General features: G+C 35.4%; 1 protein-coding gene across 4 annotated transcripts in view; it reads right to left on the bottom strand.

Moving 5' to 3' along the window:
* Positions 1-1,100: 1,100 nt before the first annotated feature.
* The window catches only part of LOC108698411 (protocadherin-19), a 117,964-nt gene continuing 96,937 nt past the window's right edge, over positions 1,101-22,127 (bottom strand). For all 4 annotated transcript variants that reach the window (XM_018229881.2, XM_018229882.2, XM_018229878.2 and 1 more), the window contains exon 5: positions 1,101-2,365. In XM_018229881.2, coding sequence (XP_018085370.1) covers positions 1,782-2,365 — 584 coding nt within the window. In that variant the 3' untranslated portion in view covers positions 1,101-1,781. The remainder of the gene's footprint in view (positions 2,366-22,127) is intronic.

Raw genomic sequence — 22,127 nt, 5'->3', positions numbered from 1 at the left:
CAATTAAATATTTGGTACCGTTTCTGAAATAATCAAGTTTATATTCACTATTCCTCTCTCAGTATTTGTTTCTCCTCATTCTGTCTTCATTCAGGAGTTGGGTGTCAGATGAATGACCCAATATATCTTATAGGGGTGCTCCTTTTGCCTAGAAGATGTATTAGAGCTCACTCTATTAAAATCACCAGACATCATGTCTCTCTACATGCAGAATTTGTGCAAAAGGTGGTTATTTTGTTAGATTTTGCTTGTATTGGAATCAGTTATATAAGTGAGCTCTAATACATCTGCTAGGAAAGGAAACCCCCTATAAGATATATTAGATCTAACTGTCAATAAATATCTGACACCCAACTCCTGAATGAAGGCAGAATGTAGAGAAACAGATGCTGAGAGAGGGATAGTGAATATAAACTTGATTATTTCATAAACAATGCAGCATTTTTAATTGATTGTATTTCAGAAAGTTTCAGTATGAGGAAGCTTATATAAAATGTTCCTTTTCGTCATAGTTATCTTTAATATGAATTAAAGCCAACCTTTTCGTTATCTTTAAAGCCTATTTTAGAATTGCAATATTATGTTTACATCGTGTATAGTTGTCAAAAAACAGAATCTTTCATTTGAACATTTTTCAAATAATTCCATTCAGTTTTCTGACAGTAATCCGGATAATAAAAAGGTACTGTGTAAGCAATAGAAATTTAATCAACTCTGTGACATCTCCACTGGGAGGGGAAGACAAAAAAAACACCCCATAAAGATGAAATTGATTGAGACAATGAATATGTGAAAACAGAGGGGTGGGGGAGAAAAATCTCTTACATCAGTGTCAGGACCTTGAGTCGGTCATTTAAAAGAACAATGGCTTGGGATAAAAGCATTGTATTTGCTGAGACACAGAATGAGCTTTAGAAATGTTCACAAAGCCTTGAATTAAAAACTAGTTATATAGCAGTTCAATGACCAAAAGGATCTCATCTCCTTACACTGTTAATAAAATAGTGAAATAAACTGCACTAGATGAGGATGAAAACAAGCTAAATAATACAGAGGAAAAAAGCTGCATCAATTAGCAATCATTTCAAAAAGAATTCAAGAAAGATTACAATTTTTTTTATTGAATTTTCTTTCATTTTTACTTGAATGCCTTTTGCCATTACTGAACAAAATTTTAAATATCAAATACAGTAATAGTACAGATAGCAAGATGTAACAGCAAAAGGACTTTGGATGCAGGGGTGTCCATAGCAAAAACAGCAACCTAGAATGAAGGAAATCATTAGGATTAGCATTTCTCTGTCTATAGCTCACCTCATCAAAATTAGAACGTCACACAAGAAATGGGCAAGTTCTCAACTATGCTACAAAACCTTAAGCCAAGAAATTTGAATGTAGTTGTTGTTTTTGTTTTTTTTTTTTTCCTTTTCAGTTCTGTACAAATAATGCTAATTTATATTATAATTTTGATATATATGTTTATAAAAATATATAAATTCAAAATACTTAATACATACATAATACTTTGTACATTGATGGTAATAACAGTTTTCATGTTCAGCGCAAGAAAATATGAAGAATGGTGTGGAGTCCAGCTGCTTGCTCGGATTGAACACCCCTGCCAAAAAAGTTTGGGATTGTCACATAACAATAGCTTGATTTATAAACAATACATTTAGGGAAAAGCTTTAAATACAGCAACCTGTGAACCATTGGTAAGCAATTAAAAACAAGCGGTACTTTTGTTAAGTCATTCTTCCTCATTGCACTCTGCTTGGTGCTTAGAGGACGATATCTTTAAGTCTCTTAACTCCCAGAGAGTCTTTTTCTCGACATTCTTGCAGTAAAGGGTTGATTTCATGCATTACATTTTCACTGTCCGCCCCTCTAGGCTCTGCCTCTGTAGGCCGAGATGGACCGTTGCTTACAAACTGCTCCACGTCACGGTTCCCAGGGCAGTGCATGTTGTACGGTGCTGCAGATTTCGCTGGCAATGGACTTTTTAGATGCAAGGGAGAGGTGATTGGGCTGACAGCTTCACAGCCATTCCCTGCTTCACGGACAGCACCATTCACTTTAGGGCTGCTGATTGGCAGGTCAACTGTCCTTTTCCCCTTTAAAGTAGCCCTGTCATCAGTAGAATTCTCACTGCCATCTTTGCCAAAAGTTGCAAAAGTTCTTTTGGTTTTACATTCTTCAAAAGGCTCTGTGTTCACAGTGGATGCTTCTATTGATAGTGCAATGATATTTCTTCCATGCTCCGGAGACTTGGCGCGACTTGGGATGGGGACTCTTGGCATCCAACATCTATCGGAGTGTCCAAGAATCCGACATTCTTCTCTGCAATGGAAGCCTTCATTCTGATCTAAAAAAATATATATATATATAAGTGCATAAGTATTTGATTTGTCACATTCAGGGGGTTGTTTCTCATATTTTACCAGAAACAAACTTGACCTAACTCCCATCCACAAATTTGGCTAATTTACTAATATAAAGCTTGAAAAAAAATTAGATTTTATATGAATACCTTAGATCTTTCAATTTTATAGGATTCAAAACGCAGCAATAGTTGTGAATCCCTCAAAACACAGTCAAGATTATTAAAAATACAAAAATATTTATTAGGACATATTAAAAAATGGCCTAACGTGTTTTTTGCCTGTTGGGGCACTTATTCATAGGTTGGAAAAACCAGCATCAAACAGCCCAAAACACCTGAAAATTGTCAAGGCAAAAAACATTTTCAAATGGTTAAAGGGACCTCTACCATTGGCTTTTAAATAAATCTAAGTATTTTCAGATTTTTTGCTAGTTTGGGGCATAATAAATCTAAAAATTCAAGTTTTTCTTCTCTAAAAATATTAGGTTTTTTTTGTGAATAAACTTTAATTTTTAGAGAAAACAAAACTTGACCTTAAATAAATAGATCCCTCAATGTAAAGCTTTAAAATAGACTATTGTAAAAATAAAGAAACTCAATCATGACCTTAGGCATAAGTAAATGCTGACATATTAGAAGAAAAGGGTCTTCATGAAAAAGCGAAAAATATACTAATTTATCAGGTCAGATCAGTTGACCTATTAAATTAGAGAAATTCTTGAGAACGGTCCAAGGGAAGTCTGAAACATTGTCAACTACAAGAGGTCTGAAACATTGACCTAATACATTTGTATATTTGCTTTTTCATTAAGACCCTTGAGTGCTCCCTTCTGACATGACAAGAGATAGGTGGTTATAACAGACTGAGAGATGTTTCATTTGATCATAAATTCTCCCACACTTCATTGCAATTTTCAAGTTTCATTCCCATTGTGGTTAGCAATAATGAATGTGATTCACATGTGAATGAGATCACATGAATTTGATTTAGAAAAGTCTTATGTTAAATTTAGAATGACTGACAGTTCACTCCCACTGGCAGCACAGAATCAAGCTGTAAACCTATAGTAAAGCTTGAACACAAGCTACTCCTTCATAGCTGAACATATACTGACATCTGCCATTACATACTGAATATAAAGGCTTTCATAACTTCTTTTAAATGCTTGGAATAATATACAAGGCAATTGGCGTGGAGATGTTTGTAAAAGTATTTTCTCTTCATGCTTTATGGGCTGTTGCCGGTACCTGTTCGTAAAAGGTCGGGGAAACAAGTTTTTTCTGTGCTGAGTTCAATGTTTTGGTAAAGTTCCATGTTACAAATGGAAGATTATTAAATAAAAGCAAGTTGTATTGTTTATAAACAATACTAACTGATGATGATGTAAATCATGCTTTTAAGTGTATTTAAAGGATCTGAGGCTTTCAAGCATGAACCTGTATGGGAACAAGATGTTAAATGTATAGATTTTCCTTTATTCTCTGTTACACTGTTTATATATTTTTTATATGCGTATAATTTGGAACATCAGAGTCCACATATACTGGCAGAGCTACACAGAGGATCATGCAATGCTTAAGTTAAATCAGGCCCACCATTCTTAACCAGTAAAACCCTAATTAACAGCTCCGCTAATGAACAAAACCCCCACACATAACACAACAACTAAGTGTAAGTACAGACCAGTCCAAGCAGCTCCCAAAATTAAAGCTAGTCAGTTATAACATTTCTTGAGTAGATATTAACCACAAAAAATAATAATAATGCCTTAAAAGTCTGTTTTTCTCAGCGCCTGGTGAACGTCAGGCTTTAGCTTTTGTATATGTGTGTGTGGAAATGTTGCTGGGAATTTATGAAATACAATTAAAATGAGTGGCTGCATTGTGTTTTTGAAAAGGTTATGACACTTTTAAGGAAATGTGAATAAGAGCTTTTTCATGGTTGAAGAAATAATGGCGTACAGAGCCTCTGTACCATCACAAGCCTCACCTTTTAAATGACAGAGCTTTTCAAGGAGTGCCATACTGCTGTAAAAGCTTTTTACGGTCATTTTCACTTGTAAAATGTCTCTTTTATATGCTATTTCCCTAAGAGAGTATCTGTAACAAATCCTTAAGTGCATAAGCTTAGAGTATTTAATACCGCTACGTAGTGACAGCTATACATACAGGTATAAAAGAACACATAGGGGGTTATTTACTAAGCTCTGTATACCCGTAATTCCCCCGAATCGGACTTTTAAAAAAATCACAAATTTTTCAGAATTTATAAAACCCCGAGGGCTAAAAAGCCAGAATATAAAAACATGGCATCTCAAACCTGTCGAGGATGCATAAAAGTCAATGGGAACAGTCCCATTGATTTTTGGTTGTGTCAGGGTTTTGGGCAATTTCACAATGTTTTCGGAGCTTTGGGGTGAAAACTACGAAAAATTAGAAGATTTTGGGAAAAATTCACAAAAAAATCTTGAAAAATCTGAGCTTTTCCCGCAAAGCAATTTTTCGGGAAAATGTAATGATAAATAAGCGTTAAAAACCCGAGCGGGTTAGATTGGAGTTTGTAGCAGCCGATATTGAGATAAATTTGGACCTTGATAAATAGCCCCCATAGTGAAGGAATAAACAGTTATAAAATTAAGGGGTTAAGTCCAAATGCAAATAAAGTGTTTTTTAACTATAAAGTCCAAATTTTCAGTGGAAAAAAAAAACTACAATTTTTCTAGATTTATTAAAGCCCAATGCTGCAAAAAGTCAGAATCCAACAATCCAGCAACTTAGACTTGCCGAGGTTGTATATAAGTCAATTGGAGATGTCCCTATCCTATTTTTAAATTCCTGTGGTTTGCGCTGGAATTAGTCTGATTACCTGACTTTTTTGGAGAAAAATCTGAAAAATTCAGACTTTTTGGGGAAAAGCTCTAAAAAAAACCAACTCTGGAAAAAGATCGCACAATTAAAATCTTTGCTTTGTTTTATCGAGTTTTTGCCCAATCTGATTAAATTGTGCTTTTTTTTATTAATAAATACTGTAAGGTCAAATTGTGGATTCCAGTTTGCAAACTTTCTTTAATATTAACCAATTTGGAGGCTTGCAGCAATGCCAACACATACATAATCTCAGCCCTGGTCAAGTTTTGCAGATAGGATGGGTGTGAATAAAGACTTCTTCTGCAAGTGTTAGTGTGAACAATTCCACTCTGTTGTCATTGTTTAGATCAGAAATGCTGCTAGATCTTAACCCCCATTAACACTATCTACTGTATGTGGTTACTGACCAATATAAATTGGGATGTGTCAATCCTTCTGTGTTGATCTGAGTGGCCCCACAGGTCAATCAATCAAAATCAGTGCAATTGGGCCATCCCAATAGAGAGGTCACTTTTTAAAATATCCAGTTGACTGGAACAAGCAGCTGATCAATCAGAACAGGCAGCCTATTTGTGGTCACCTTACTGTCAAATCCCAGTTCTAGCACAAAAGCACCAAGTAACGCAAAGGCAGCAATCTGTCACATTAAGTGCACGTTTCAGTTATATAGTATGACTTGTGTTTACACAGCACCATCCTAGGAGGATTTCAAGCCATTAACATGTTTTCTTTTTTTTCTCAAAAGCAGTCTATACAATAAAGCACTCCGTGTATTGATTGGCCAGACCCTGTTAATAAACGCTACATTTCCTAGAGTATTGGCCTTATTTGTGCTTAAAGTACAGAAATGCCACAAGGGGGGCTGAAGCGGATTTACTTTTGTCCACACTCTCTCAAAAGGGATTAAACTAATCCTCCATCCTCCCATCTCCCCTCCCTAAAGCATGCACGGGTTCCACCACTTTCTAGCTACCTACACATGACAGCTAGTATCATACTATTAAGAAAAATAAACAGGCAGACCTAATAGTAATAATACAATATGATCAACAGAACATGGCTAACACGTGTGTCAAAATCAGATAGTAAACTACATAGGTGTGTGTGTGTTTCATATAAAGCTTAATATCCTCAGTAGAAATGGTTGCATAAAATACAGACCCAGAAAGCTTCAAAATGATCAGCTTTTGTGCTTCGAACTAAAATTGGGATTATACTATGTACAGACAGAAATAATTAGGAGGAGCATTCTTGTTTCAAGCAGTATTCTTCAAATAGAAAGTGGCGCTGCTTGTTTCATTGGCACAAGACTTGCTTACGTCCACGGCTAAAAAAATAAACCTTTCAAAAGAATCCTTTTATTCCAGCACAGCTCGATATCTGTTCTGAATACAAGGTTAAATAGTACGATGGGACTCAATTTGGCTATATACATTCACCCTGAGAATCAAGTGGGGATAAAAAAAAAATATCAGCCTGTGTATATTTTCATTAATGTGAATATGACAGAAGAAGCTTGGGAGCAAATCTATTCAATATTAAATGTGTTCCGCGTTTGCATTTTTTAAGCAATAAAGCTATCTCTAGGCACTTTAGATTTCAATGCAGTGTACAAAGCTTTTTTTTTTTTCCTTCTCACATTGCCTTCAATCTGATAAAGATCTTTTTCAGCCATTGTGAGCTATATATTGGTGTGTTTAACCTGCACCTGCTAAATCCATTCGTATTTCTACCACACATGATGCAGGCTAATAAAAATTCACATCACACAATACACTGCACCAAAATATGAGCGGCTTATGCTTGCAGGGAATTGGTGATGTAAAGGAAATAGTACTTTTGACTGAGAACTCAAATACTCATTGGTTTTAAATGTACATAGTCCTTTTTAGAGCAAAGCAAGACCGTTTTTTTTATAGGGGAAGGGAGAGAGACCCTGCTCATTAAAGATTTTTATCAAATTACAAATGACATAATATTATGGTATATTTTTAGTTAAATTCTCAGCATGTATATTATATTTCTTGGTCCTAGTGGTCTTCAGTCTTTAAAGTCAGACATTTGAGATTTAAAAACACGGGGATCTGACAGCTCTGTCAAAGAGAGAATAAATGGTGCTTGTGCGTTTGTTTGTGTGTACGTTTATATGTGCAAAGGTCTCGTTTCCACTGGCCGGCTGTGAATTTTCTGATAGAACAAAATAGGCTGCTTTATCCGATGAGTAACACGCAATGGGAAATGCATCAATAATGTTTCGTTTTTTAAAAGTAGTTGGCCAAGCTCAGACAGCATCCTATAGCCTGGTTAGTAGCAGAGATCACAGAACATATTTGACATCATGGATCATATCGGAGGTTTATATTTTATTTACAAATTCCAAGGAGGTAGGATAGCCTGCAGAGTTTGCCTACTGGATGTAACTGTACTTGTTTAAACTTTGCAGACCTTGTGGCCTTTGGACATTTCTTAATATCCTTTGTAGGCTGTGCGTACAGAATGGCAGAAAGGTCAGCACACAAACAATGGTCAGTGGTTCAGACACTGGGAATCTATTACCAACAATATTGTTTGACTCCTAGCACAGCCATGTAAAAAATCGTCAATCTTGTGGTCCTAAAATAACAGTTTACTGTTGTGTATGTGCTCAAAGACTCAGCCATGGCAATATGGCAGGCCCCACCTTCATATGTATAAATGAATGTCCATTTAGGTAGTAAGAAATTATGGGGAATATATTTTTTGAATAATGCCTATGGCAGACCACTCAAATCTATAAATAAAACATCACCATCCATTGACCATTATGGTGTCACCCTTTATACTGTATTTATTTGCAGGATTATGTCATATTTCATTATAGTATGAATGCAGTTTTCTTACCATGAAAGGTTAACAGGGCAGAGGGCTGTACAGGTATGGGACCTGTTATCCAGAATGTAATTTCTGTAATGTGGCTCTTGATACATTAAGTCTGATAGATAATCATGTAAACATTAAAGAAACCCAATGGGCAGGTTTTGCTTCCAATTAGGATTAATTATATCTTAGCTTGAATCAAGTACAACTTACTGTTTTATTATAACAGAGAAAAAGGTAATAATTGTTTTAAATTTGGATTGAGTGGATAAAATGAAGTCTATGGGAGATATATATAATTCGGAACTTTCTGGATAATGGGTTTCCAGATAACAGATCCCATGCCTGTACAACATATAGGGGTTCCAAAGCTCTCAATTAATTTCTATGGGATTTTGAAAGGCGTATTTATCAATGGGTGAAGTGAAAGTTCACCCTTTGATAAATACGCCTATAAAAATCCCATAGAAATGAATGGAGAGTGGCGGATCTTCACTATTAACTTGACTCTTTGATAAATATACCCCATAGGCTTGAGCTGCTCTGTGCTTTACTGCACAACAATGCTTGGCTGGTAAAGCATGGAGGGAGATGTAGTAGTAATAATATAACTACATGCATAGTGTTTATGTCTCTCAGTTTAATGCAGAAAGGATTGTGCACAACATAAAAAGGCAACACTGGGATCACTACACTATGTGGATATTGGTTTCCACTTAATGGTGATTGCATATTTATACTTTATAGGCACACGCGGAAAAGGCTCTTCGGAATATCACTGTTGATTTGAGATGTATCACAGTCATCAACCAACACATATTCCATTGCAATGATTTCTCTGAAATGAGTTTCTCTCTTAAACATTATGTATTCTAGCTACAGCCATTATGCCACATTAAGGATGCACCAGAAGTGGAGGGCTAAATGTACTAACATGATCGCCTGCTGGTTTCGGTTGTGTAGTATTCTCTCATCTCTCTGTACACATGCCATTAGAATTCCTCCCACATGTAACTGCAGTGGATAGGTTATTACCCCCATAATTGAGGTTAGGTTAGAAAACACTGAATCCCTCAGTACTGAAGCAGGAATACCAACAAACTAAATTTCCCATTAGCATAAGCAGCGAAACAAGGTCATCATTCCTCTGAATAGGTTGTAATGGCAGCTATAGAAACACTTTGTTCACAAGGACAGACACAGTTTAGGTCAAATGTAGATCAATACTGCTGTTCCTCTGGAGCGGGTGGAGAATATTTCTGTTCTGTGAAACCCGAAGCTGCCGTTCCACATCATCATTAGTAAATCACCGAATCTTTGAATAACAGTGATCATGGAGGCCTTCATCGGTGGACATGGAGTATACAGGACAAAATAGCCATTAACTTGGTGATTATATAATATCAAAATAAATTTCAGTTGGCTTCTATCGATCCCTTGTCTCTGAGATTGAAAAGCAATCCTATTTCTGATTAATAATCTTTGAAAATGTAGACAATAGAACAGTTTGCCTTAAAAGCTCTGCATTTTGTCTTCATGTTCTAGTCATTTAAGCAAGATAATGATCCCTATACACATGAAGATATTGCTTGCAGCTTTGGCCTTTCCTTATCAGACTAGCAGCCCATCTATGGGGCTAAAAGAGGTGCCTTACTGACAGCACACTTCTTCATGTGATATTCTGTGATTGAAAACGATGGGCAGATATGTAAAATAATATACTAACTCAAATATAGACTTCTGTAGGAGGAAATGGTCTTTGGGCCCCCCTCCATAAGTAAATGCGTCTGGTGTCCTCTAATGGGCTCATATCGGTAAATGAGCCCCCACAACTGGTCATATGATCAATGCAGAATTCACAAGATGGTTCTCTGGGTTAATATTTGTCATAGCTCATCCAAGACAAGAATTTTTTTCTCATAAAAACTCAACATCTCCTATTCCCAAATGGGACAACTCACCGAATAAAGCTACTTTGTATTTCTATCAGGCTTATTGCTTAAATGAGGTTTATAGAATCAGGGAAGACACAGGGAACGACATGTGACACTTTCTGGGCAACGGCAGAAAGATTTTATTTGGAGAAGTAGAACAAAAACAACGATGAAGGGAAATGCTGGATATTTTACAAAGCAAGGGAGGAAGATGAGAAGATGACTTTAAACACACAGTGGACACAGGCATTGCAACTTGTTTTTCTGTAATATGTATTCATTATGGCATGCCCGTTTCTTCCATGGCATTGTTACTTTATTTGAGCAATTGAGATTTATTGTTTTTTCACTTGGCTGGGCAATCTAAGACTTACGCTACAGGCATATAAATCCACCAGCTCATTTTATTGGCACAAGAGATAACAACTAAAAAAAAAAATCTGATTTGTAAACATAGTGTCAGCACCTCAATTTGCGGTGTATTGTATATTTAGTCGAGCACACAAGTTAAAAAAGGGAGAATATGCTAAACACCAAGGAATCAACAGACCAAATATGAAGCAGGCCATGAGTCTCATCCATGCATTCCCTCATTTATTATTCATATATCCAAAATGTGTCATCTTCTTTCAAGAACAGTCCTCCAACCTGATTAATGTAAATATAAACAAGTGTATTCAGAGGTAGAGTTTGTAATAACTTACAGCGACACTAAAAGCTTAACGTGTGTCCTGCTGCAATTACATTGGCAGCACATAGTTTAATGAAAGTTCTCTGCACCCTGAGCCACTTTCAAGCGTTGCCAGTGTCATTAGAGCATCAGATCATGCCCCGACCGCTATGCTATGCCCTCAAGCCTTTCTACTGTGCTAGCATTTCCACATATTACTGAGAATGAAGAAAGATGTTTTATGGAACAAGAAATGGCTGGATGAAGACAAAACAGATGCTTCAAGCAGAGTCAGGAGAAGTTAGGACTGCCTTGCAATGCAAATAGAATTATGCAGCCTTCATTTAATATTCCCATTAGACCAGGGCAGGAATCTCGCAAAAGTTCATGCTTTCTACACTAGGAAGCATGAATTAAACCTACTGCTATGCACATATAAGGCACGTATGTATTGTTATAATGTGTGTTTAGTACCATTATTATTATCAGTTTTAAAACCTACAAATATCTGATTAAAGAAATAGTTAAAACACACTTTTATTCCTGCATGCTTACTATATGGCAAGAATAGTGATAAGCAAAACTCTCAGTTCTCTTCTAACACTATCATTATGTATTTACACCTCCAGCTGATGTGCAGGGTGCTGGTTGCAAGATGGCAGTCTACATGAAATAACCCCCATCATCCAGATTTTCATCTCTATTAGGCACAGGAGGGGGTTAAATAAATTCCTCCTCCCTGCAGAGTGAAGCTTTTTATTTATGTATTACATGGGGAAATACGTGTTTAATGTGATGGTAAGAACATGCCAACTTTGAATCAAATGCAGAATAGAACAATAACCAATATCTTGTGATAAATGAATTTTCTTCTATTATGAAGTGCTGAGTCTTGGTTCGTAACTGTCCAAGTGTTCATGAAAGTCTTTTTTTTTATTTCTGCTCTTTTGATTGATTTTCTTTGTTTACTGTTCTTATCTATTTGACTCTTCACTAAATTGCTCAACTAAATGTGTAGCTCCAATGCAAACAATTGAAAGCCTGTGTCTTCCTGACAGATTCCATTAACCAAGCTCTTTTTTTATGGGGAACAAATATGATAAGACTGCTGTCTTTAATCAGTTTGGTTACGGCTACATCCCACAGGTAGTTAGCTCTTCCACAAGCAAAAACACTACTTGTTAAGAGCAAATACTGCTTTATTCTAGTGGGGGGTTCATGGAAATAAAACAGAAAACTTCCTGCAAACCAATTAAATAATATTTGTGTATATTGTATATATAGACAGATAACACTGAGAAGTGTCGACCAATCAAAACTGCTGACCAGTTCTCTAACTACAGGCTATACAGCAAATACAGATGCAGGAAATTGAGTAAGATGCAACACTCACTTGCAACCACAACACTGGAATTCTGGGGGAAAAAGCTGCAGTAAAATAACATGGCAAATGCACTTTTTCACTGCACTTGCTGACGTAAATGAGCCCTATAGTTTTTAGGGTTCTGATTAAAAAAATACAATTTGGGGGGACAGTGATCCTTTTGTACGATTTGATGCTGATATAGAAAAGTGTTCTTTCTAGCCTAAAAACAGCAAAATCAGTAGCGTAAACTACAGAACAAGGTTTTTTTTTTTCCTTTTGCTTAAACCAAAATGGCAACAAAGCAGAAAGCATTTCCCGTCTCCATATTGTCCATATTTCACTTTCATGCTAATGACTGATGGAGTTATGTGTTTCAATTATTTTCTAGAAATAGAGAGAGCGACAGCGATTCTCCTCCTTTGAGCGGCAAATGGCACCAAGGGATGAAAAAATCATCACGGAAAATCGTAAATGTTACTGAGCTTTTATTCCTTTCTCATTATGACACAGGAAAGCTTCATTCCAGACAAATTAAAAGTAAATTGATTGCCCTGGAGGAATTTATTCAAATATCTTTGTTCTGTGTTTGAAATCTTTCCCAAAACATTAAGACAGGAAAGAGAATGGATGAGCGGGCGATACATTAAATCCTGCCTTTGTGAGTGAGGCTAAAAAAGTGCACCTAAAAATAAAATGTAAATGTGTCACCAGGGTGCAGGACTAACATTTGTACAGGAATTTATGAATAAACAGCTTACAACAGGGGTCAAACATTTACTTTGCATCTTTAATTTTAATTGTTCAGGACAAGACATGGTTGTGTCGTTCTCCCCTCTGACATCTCCTTTGCTGCATGTAAATGTTCCTAGTGTGCACCTGTAGGCACTTTGCTCACGAATCAAAGCCGCTGATTGTAAGAGTGGAGGGATTTGCCCCTGTTGTAATGCACTTTAGTGGCCTCCATTGTCATCTCACACTGACCATGCACTGTGTGCAATCCCTACAGAGCAAAAAAGGATTTTCAACGAGAATGCTCAAGCCACACAAGACTTAGATTATATTTCACATGAATGCTACTTCATGTCATCAAAGAACAACATTGTAGTGTAAAAACAAAAGAGCTCAGTAAACCAGTCCTTGGCATTGTGCATTGTACTGGGGCAAAGAGGTGGATTAGGTTGCTTTGTAGGTTAACAAATCTCAGGGTGCAGCCATAGAATGGAGAACAAAGCATATTACATTATGTTGGGTACACAGGGATCAGAGATAATGAAAACAGCAGCAACAAAAACAAATATGGGCCATTTACATGAAAGAGCATGACAGTTATAAATGTAACCACAAAATGTTTTCCATTTGTAGTGGGGCAGTCTTCACTTCCTGCATAGCTGCATTTGTAAAACAATGTTTTATATGTGCTTGAACTCTGACGAAGCCATGCCTGAGAAATGACTAATTCAAAGGCAATTGCTCAGCAAAATCATGTAAGAGTTCTACTATTTGTAGCAGAGTTGAAATGTCATATTTACTCATTAGAGCAATTGGCACAAGTACGAATGCTTTTGGAGGCCTGTTGTGAATCCATAGATGTATTTTACAGAGGTGGTTGCATATATAATTTGCATTTACACTAAGGGACAAATGCTTCAAGGGTCGCATATCGAGGGTTAATTAACCCTCGATATTCGACTGGGGAATGAAAATCCTTCGACTTCGAATATCGAAGTCAAAGGATTCTGCGCAAATAGTTCGATCGAACGATCGAAGGAATAATCGTTCGATCGAAGGATTCGAAGGATTTTAATCCAACGATCGAAGGATTATCATTCGACCAAAAAAAGTTAGCCAAGCCTATGGGGACCTTCCCCATAGGCTAACATTGAGTTCGGTAGCTTTTAGGTGGCGAACTAGGGGGTCGAAGTTTTTTCTTAAAGAGACAGTACTTCGACTACCGAATGGTCAAATAGTCGAACGATTTTTAGTTTGAAGTCGAAGTCGAAGGTCGAAGTAGCCCATTCGATGGTCGAAGTAGCCAAAAAAACACTTCGAAATTCGAAGCATTTTTTCTTCTATTCCTTCACTGTTTAAAAGAAAGACTTGGCATAAGAATATGCTACTTTAGGCATTTTCTTTTTCCAGGCATTTCCTGTGCCTGTACTAACAGGCATAGGGAAGTCTTATGTTTAATATCTGCCCCAAGGAGGCATTAAGGCAAAGAGTTCCTTTTTGCTTTGCAAAGCAGAGTAAGGGCACTGGAAGCAAATTCCAGGGGGTCAAGGAGAGCCCCTGTTTGTAAATGGGTCTGTTGTCTTCAAATGACAGCTCTGTAGAAGGCAGTTGCTACTTAGTAGCTGTATGGTTATGAGAAGATAGAGAGTTCATCCTTATGATAATGGATGAATATATTTATGATTTTGTCCCTATGGAGAGTGCGCTTTGAGCTTTTATGAGCTATTATTAAGGTCCTTATTCATAATGCCATCTGTTTCTTGCAATAAGACATTTCTATCCTGCCTCAGCATTTTAAAACAAGGTAGACTCATTTGGCACCTCATAAGTAAATACATTATTTTTGTTAGCCATGGAGCATGTCCAACAATCTTTCTAACGATATGTTTCTGTGTTAATTGATATCACAGCTAATGATAATTTGAGGTTGCATCCAAAAGAGTAGGAAATAAAACAAACAAAAAGACAACCAAAAAATTGTTGGAGCTCTGTCAAATAAAAAAAGAAGAAAAAAAGAAAAAGCACGCCCATGGTCTCTCTGCAATGCAAGACCATCAGCTCCATAATGATGTCTTTATCTGCAGCCTCAATGGATCTGTTTTTGATATAACTAGATCTGTATATCTAGGGGTTGTACACGGAGTATAAGAAGAATGGCTACACGTCTCCATGAATTTTAAGTGTAAACCCATTACAAAGAGAACCTATTTCCAATTAGATGAACACAAACATTTTACTGGAGAACATCTGTGTTAATAATTGTATTATTGCATTGTAGCAGTGCTGAAACCAGAAGAACAGCTTGCAGCATTACTGATAGCACATTAAAAAAAAAAGGCAGCTTCAGTAAAATGCAAACAGTAGTGCATCCTAGCTGAGTTTCTAATAGTGTTATGGATCATTATTTGCTCTCACATTAGACAGTGCACTCCCCTATCTGCCCTTGCAGGCTGTCACAATGCCGACATAAATATACATTATACGACTGACCTTGCAACTTCACAAACAATCCAGCCCCACTCAAAAATGTAATAATACTCCTTTCCAAGTCTAATTTACTTGGTGCATTAATATATTACAGTACTGATTAATGTTTCTTTTGGAAAATATCAGACTGATATTTGCCTTCTTTTCTTGAACAATTTAGAGCTATGCCCCAGTGACTTTCTTAAAACTCCCAGCGTCAGCAACATTTTTGGCAACCGTTATTACAGTCATCCATTAAAGACAATGATGGTAACATCAAACTGGGCAAGTAATTCAGCTATAGAGGCGAGGGGCTAAAAAGTACAGAATATTACTTTTATCACCATCATCTTATTAGTATATAGAGCAGGGATAACCATCCTCCTATAACCATGAAGCTAAACTGTAAATATTAACATTTTCAGCCAGACTGCAACCATCTATCTACTGCTGAGCAATTGCTGGGATTATTTTTTAGAACAGCAACAGTAAGAGCAACAAGGGAAGGTAACTTCAAAATATATTTCTCTCAATCTTTCTAGCTACATATGGCACTCTTTATTGGCATGCAGAATATTTTCTTTATAACTAGAACTTGTTCCAGTTTGGTCTTGGACAAAGCTCCCCTTTATGACTCATCATTTAGGCCCTCTTCCCTCAAACACTTTTACAGATGTGTGATAGTGTCAAATCCCTGAGTGGTCTTTAGTTTGGGTTTACCATTCACCTATTTTGGCTCCCCTTGGGCTCAAACCTTGAGAAACCATACATCAAGAAATTCCCTCTTGTTATTATAAGCTATAAGCCATATAATAGCAGCTATGCACACTGAACGTATCAATACAAAGTTATTGACATTCTAAAAGTTTCTCTAACACTATGATCTTGCAGCACAATAAAGTTAAACATAAATTAAAAGAAAGATATGAAAAAATAAAGACCATAAGACATATATTTGCAGCAGCTGATATAAGGATAGGATATGAAGATTAATTCAGACAGGTTTTGTTTAGTACAATAATCAGAGTTCATGAACCATCATCTTGTATGTGATTCAACATGTGCTCTGAACCAATTTGCACTTTGTGCAAATCAATTTAAAGGGTTAGTGACATGCTACCTTAAATGTAACAAGCTTCTTAAAGCCCGAACTTCAAGACTCATTTAGTACTTTAAATTAGGAAAGAATGATTTAATAGCAATGGCATTAACTGTGTAAGTGGTTTGCTCTTTGTACTCCAAAGTCCACAATCAAATACTTCAAGTTTTTGTACTTGCCAGCCAGTGGTGAACTGCAATGTTCATCAGCTTGACACAAATTGCTCTGCTCCTCTTTAATTTTAATTACAGTCAAGCTGTAACTGAAATGTCGTCTCTGCAGGAGACATGACAATGACAACCCCATTGCATCTCAAGATTTAACTAGTATTCTCATGTGTGCCCTAGTTTCCAAAAAACACTAAAAGAAAGGTCTTATTTGCAACACATTTGAGCTTTAACAAAAAATAAATTGTACAGTAAGCTAGCATTCCAATTCATGTTGATTTGTATAGTCCTGTTTCTGAATGTATGAAAACCAGACAAATCTAGTGGGAGTTTCAAGCCAATAGGAAAGTATGGTTTTAAATACTGTGTAGTTGAATCTTGATTGTTGATAAGTTGTTGGGATTCTATCATGGTTATTTAAACACCTTTATCCTTATACTGTTTACGCAGTCACCAAAAGTATGACAGTCAGCACAATAACCATCAGCTTTTATGAATAAATAAACTATTAGATGCATCCATAAGTCCACTAGACTGTAAATCAGCAAGGCAACTCTATAACATTGACTCTTTTATGGTGTTCCACCACAGCAAAAATGTAGTCTTATTGCATACAACTGTCATGTTGACTTTGCATTAGAAAATGGCTCATTTTATAGATCAAGGGGTGTAATATGTTTCATATATGCTCTATAAAATGAAGAAAAAAAAAAACATTTAATAACCAATATCATTTGTAATGTTTATTCAGCTATTTCAATAAATTAAAGATGGCTATAATAGCATGTTCTATTCTGTCTCATAAGTATTTATGTCTACTCTAAGTGCAGAATTATTTATTTTCTAATTTTTATTTTTCTTATTTAGATTTATTTTAATCTTGCTTTGTCTACCCTTTACAAGTAATTAATACATTTATAACTTATGGGATGCTACTCGGTTTTATTAAAATGAATTCTCTATGTCTATAACATAGCAGTCCTAAGGTTTCCAAGATCATGCTACTAAGGGATAAGTAAAAAATATGTAGGGGTTAGATAGGGGTTAAAACAATAACTAAATAAAAATTGGAAAACGAAAGAAAGAAAGAAAGAAAGAAAGAAAGAAAGAAAGAAAGAAAGAAAGAAAGAAAGAAAGAAAGAAAGAAAGAAAGAAAGAAAGAAAGAATCTCAAATATTCATTTTTAATAGTCACTATGAATATTACACCATAGGTTTTAAATAAGAATTTATTTTGAATTAACTAGAGATGATTAAACAAGCGGGAGCCATTATAATCGGCCCCACTGATCAGTCAGTAAGACCTTTTATTGTGACTAACCAATGTCTGAGTACTTAGTCATTAGCATGGTGCCACTCTATGCTGCTTTTGCATGGCAGATGTGCAATCGTATGCAATGCTTCTCAATTCTTTTACTGCAAACCGTGGCTTAATAGCTATGTATATACTTTTTTTATTGTTGGTTTGTTTATTTTGTCATGTTTGCATTCACTTCTACTTTTAAACTGTGCAGCAATTAATTATAGAATTGACAATTTTAAAAACGCTGCTTGAAATAAAAACATAGGATGTTCTGTTAGCTCAACATCATATTTATTGTTCTGGAAGATCCTCAACCTCCTACTGCTCTTCTCTGTAAACATTAGTTGGACCGGAGCCAAAGAGTAAGAAAGGGCATGATGTCCTGGTGGGCAGGAATCTCCTGTGTCTTTTATAGGTTGTCTGACTAATGAGCACCATTTCTAGCCAAAGTCTACATGTGCTCTTGGACAAGTTCAGAACATTCATTCTCAGTGTTATGGAAAAGCTCTAAGATTACTAATTTGATAGTAAAAAAATTGACATCACATCTAAGATAAATATATCACATTTAGCTATTTTTCAAAATAATACTGAATGGAAAAATTATTAAGAAAAACTTTCACATTCTCACTTTAAAGTGATAAAGTGATTTTAATGAAGAATGCTGTTGAATATAGTAAGGAGAGAGTGCATATACTGCAGTATTTTTAGTAAATATAATTTATGGGCTCAATATGCACACTAACGCATGGATGTTGCCTATTTTGCAGTGTCAAAATCAATTTTCTATTTTGTTTCCATGCTGTAACGTAGAATTCATTAACATACCAGAACATATTTTGCAGTGGTCATATAATACCGTTCAAGCTCATATTCAAGTCATGAAAATCAATGGACTTGAGCTTCTTCCCCATTTTGTTAGATTCACAAATTTCAATAAAATTAACAAGAGAAGGGAAATGTGTTGCCATAATGAAATGTAAGCATGGTGGTTTGGGTTATCATATTCTCCAATGACAATTAACAGCCTCATTGGCTGCTTTTAAAGTAATTATTATGCTAAAAAAAGTATGCAAGTATAAAGGGAACTTGCTCAATGAAAGAAAACATGATTTTGGCTTTTTATACTTCCCTGGTTAGACCTCCCCTTACAAATTAACTTATATAATTAACTATGATCAACCCATACAATATAATCCTTGTCATGAGTAATAAAATATTAATAGAAAATGGAAACAAGATACACCTTATGGTTTACATAAACGCTATTCAATGGGGACCAGGTCTGACCCTGGATCTACAAGAGGATAATATAAGAATGTGAGCGTGTGTTCAAGATAGCATGTTTTAAATAAAAGAAGTAAAAGAAAGAATTAGATAATGGGACCTAGGGGACACTTTACTTGGCTTACAATGATGAATGCTTGTAATTTTGCAAGAGGCAAAAGTGTTAACACTGCTGATTAAAACTAAAGTAAGTAAAAAAAAAATCTCATTCACGAAGATGAGTTTAGCGTAGGGAGGCATCCAAATGAATAATGATGGACAAAAGCATACATTAGTCAATTAATGCAAAAAATATTTCAACTCATATGTTGTAGAGATGTTTTAATGTTTCTGCAGGTTGGCAATATAAATAAGTATATTTCAAATGGTGCATGCTATGTCCACCAAGGTTCTACATGTCCCTCCCATTTTGGAGGCACTTATAAAATATTATTATATGTCAAGATTCAATAATGTAGCACCCAATCAGTCATTTGTTTAATTGCTTTAACAGCACCAGCACAGTAAAATATAACTGCTAATTGGTTGCTGCTTGTTCCTGGTACAGGTGTATGTTAAGAAAGATAGATAATATTTTATTCCAAGAATCTTTCTCATCAGAGAAGTTTGCTAGACACTTTAGAATCCTCATAAAAAGAATATTTTCCTCCATTTCTTTAACCATCTACAAATATTATACAGCACAGCATTTACACTTAACAAATCCACTCCTCTTGGAAGGGTCGAGAAGCAGAGAAAGTCATTATAATCTAGTGATGTGATTTGAAAGCTTTGTAATGTTCATGAAATGAGGAGCCTTTAACTAGATATGGGTCAAGTCAAAGGTTACCAAGCATCCATACCTGCTTCACTGATATTTTATAGAAATTGGGTATTAACACTGAACAGAATGTAAATGCTTCTTGGTAGGGGAGAGGGAAAAGCGGATTGTCTTTTCCAAGGTGGGTGGAGGTTTAAGTGAGAATAAAATATTTAGATTATCTGATTAGTATTGCCCACATATAAAATGGTTGTAATGAATGTCAGAACTGGCAGAGAGTGATGTTAACTGCAATTTGAAATTCAAATTCAGAGCTACAAGGTCCTATGGGGCAAAATATATATATTTTTTCTAAAGAAATCTAGAAGTTATGTGTATAATATCATGTTGTTGCTGAGTTGTCACTATGAAAAGTATTTATATTATTTAGCTGTACTGCTTCACTTACCTGCAATATCTGTGAATATCGGTATATTTTTTAATGCAAAAAAAAATATTATATAGGTTTATTTATTTATTTATACAATTTCCCATCTTGTGTGTGTCTAAATAAACAAGACCAAGGAAAACTATGCAGAATTTCATAAATTTACTGTAACATAAACACCATTTAATGCTACTTGATGACTGGTTGCTGTGCGTTATTCTCAAAGAAACGCAACATAAAGTAAAAGTATTCAAACATTTTTTTACCACATTTTAATCAAGCACCCCTTTTTTTATATGTGGACATTGGAAAAGGTGGATCGCTATATTCTGTGGTATGTTTCAAAAAGAAAGTTTCTGGGAGAAAGGGTTAAAGGATTAAATCAATTCTGAAGATTAAATATGAGTCAGAAAACTCTTAAAGCCGGAGTGATTGTATTAAACAATGCAGGGCTTAAAAACTCAATCAGTGTGGAACTACAGTGCTTTCTCTGGTAAATCAACAGCTTTTTAATCCCCATAAATTTAAAACATTTGCCGAAATCCCATGTTTTAGTGTATGTAATTATTAGAAACATGATTTTCTGGCGCGGCAGTTTTCTGAAGTAATGCAGTTGACTGATAGCGTGATATTGTTAAAAACACTGTCTGGATGCCCATACAGTCATTGTATTATATTTGATCATGTCTTTGTTTTAGAAGGCATAGGGCTTTCCCTTCACCACCACCAACCACCACTAAGGCAAGAATTTAAAATTGTATGAAAAATACTTCTTAATGAGTCAACATTTTTTGACAGGCACATATTCTATTATTAAGCCTTAATTAGACTTTTTTTTAGGAAAATAATTATCCCCCCATACTTATATAATAAGTATTATATATATGCATTCAGAATAATTAAATACACTATAAATATACAGAATCCAAATTAGGAGTATATAGTGATGGACAGAAACACTACCTGTTTACAATGCATGTTTTATGTCTTTTTGTAAAATTTGACTTAGCATGTATTGCTTTTGACTAATGGTAGACAGATTTTATTTTGACATACACCCCTGAATCACATCTAATAGACCTGGATTTAAAGAAATCCTTGCTTAAACATGGTTGAGGTAGTCAATACAAACAAGTACCTAACATATAATTGCTTTCCCTTTGTTTAGACAAAGATGTAATTAAATTCTGACCCATTTAATTAAGTGGTAATTAAATTTCACTCTCCGCGGTAGTGGACAAGAGTTATAAAAATACATTCTGAGATGTGTACTTATATCTGTGGAAGTGAATATCAAAATAACTGGTTATCTACAATGTAATTGTTGTACTTAAATTAAACCCAGCTTTTTTTTTTAACCAACATTACTAATAAGCATAGCTTATATTATTCATTCAAGCCCTTCTTGACAATAGTGGTTTGAAATCAATTTAAAGGCCCCTATAAACAAAAGCCCTCAAAACGTAAAGGTTCCTAGCACTATTTAAGCTGGCAGGTTCAAAGGGACTAATAAAAATACAAGATAAATAGATATATATTCCCTTTCCCAGGCTTATTCCTGCAGGACGTGAGATGTCATATAGATACACAAACACATCAATGATGCGTTGAAGACTCAGCAGAATATGTCAGTACTGGATACATCGGTATCCTTATATATGTTTTATCTACACAAAATGAAATTATATACACTTACTGCATATACTTACTGCATATGAAAATATTAGAAAAACAAGTGCCAGAGATATTCTGCAAATGTCTTTAGGCAAATGGGCCTACAAATATTGATGGAAGTAAAAGAGACAGGCTGAAG

The sequence above is a fragment of the Xenopus laevis genome, chromosome 8L, assembly GCF_017654675.1.
Source record: "Xenopus laevis strain J_2021 chromosome 8L, Xenopus_laevis_v10.1, whole genome shotgun sequence".
Taxonomy (NCBI): domain Eukaryota; kingdom Metazoa; phylum Chordata; class Amphibia; order Anura; family Pipidae; genus Xenopus; species Xenopus laevis.
This window is presented reverse-complemented; position numbering and strand designations above follow the sequence as displayed.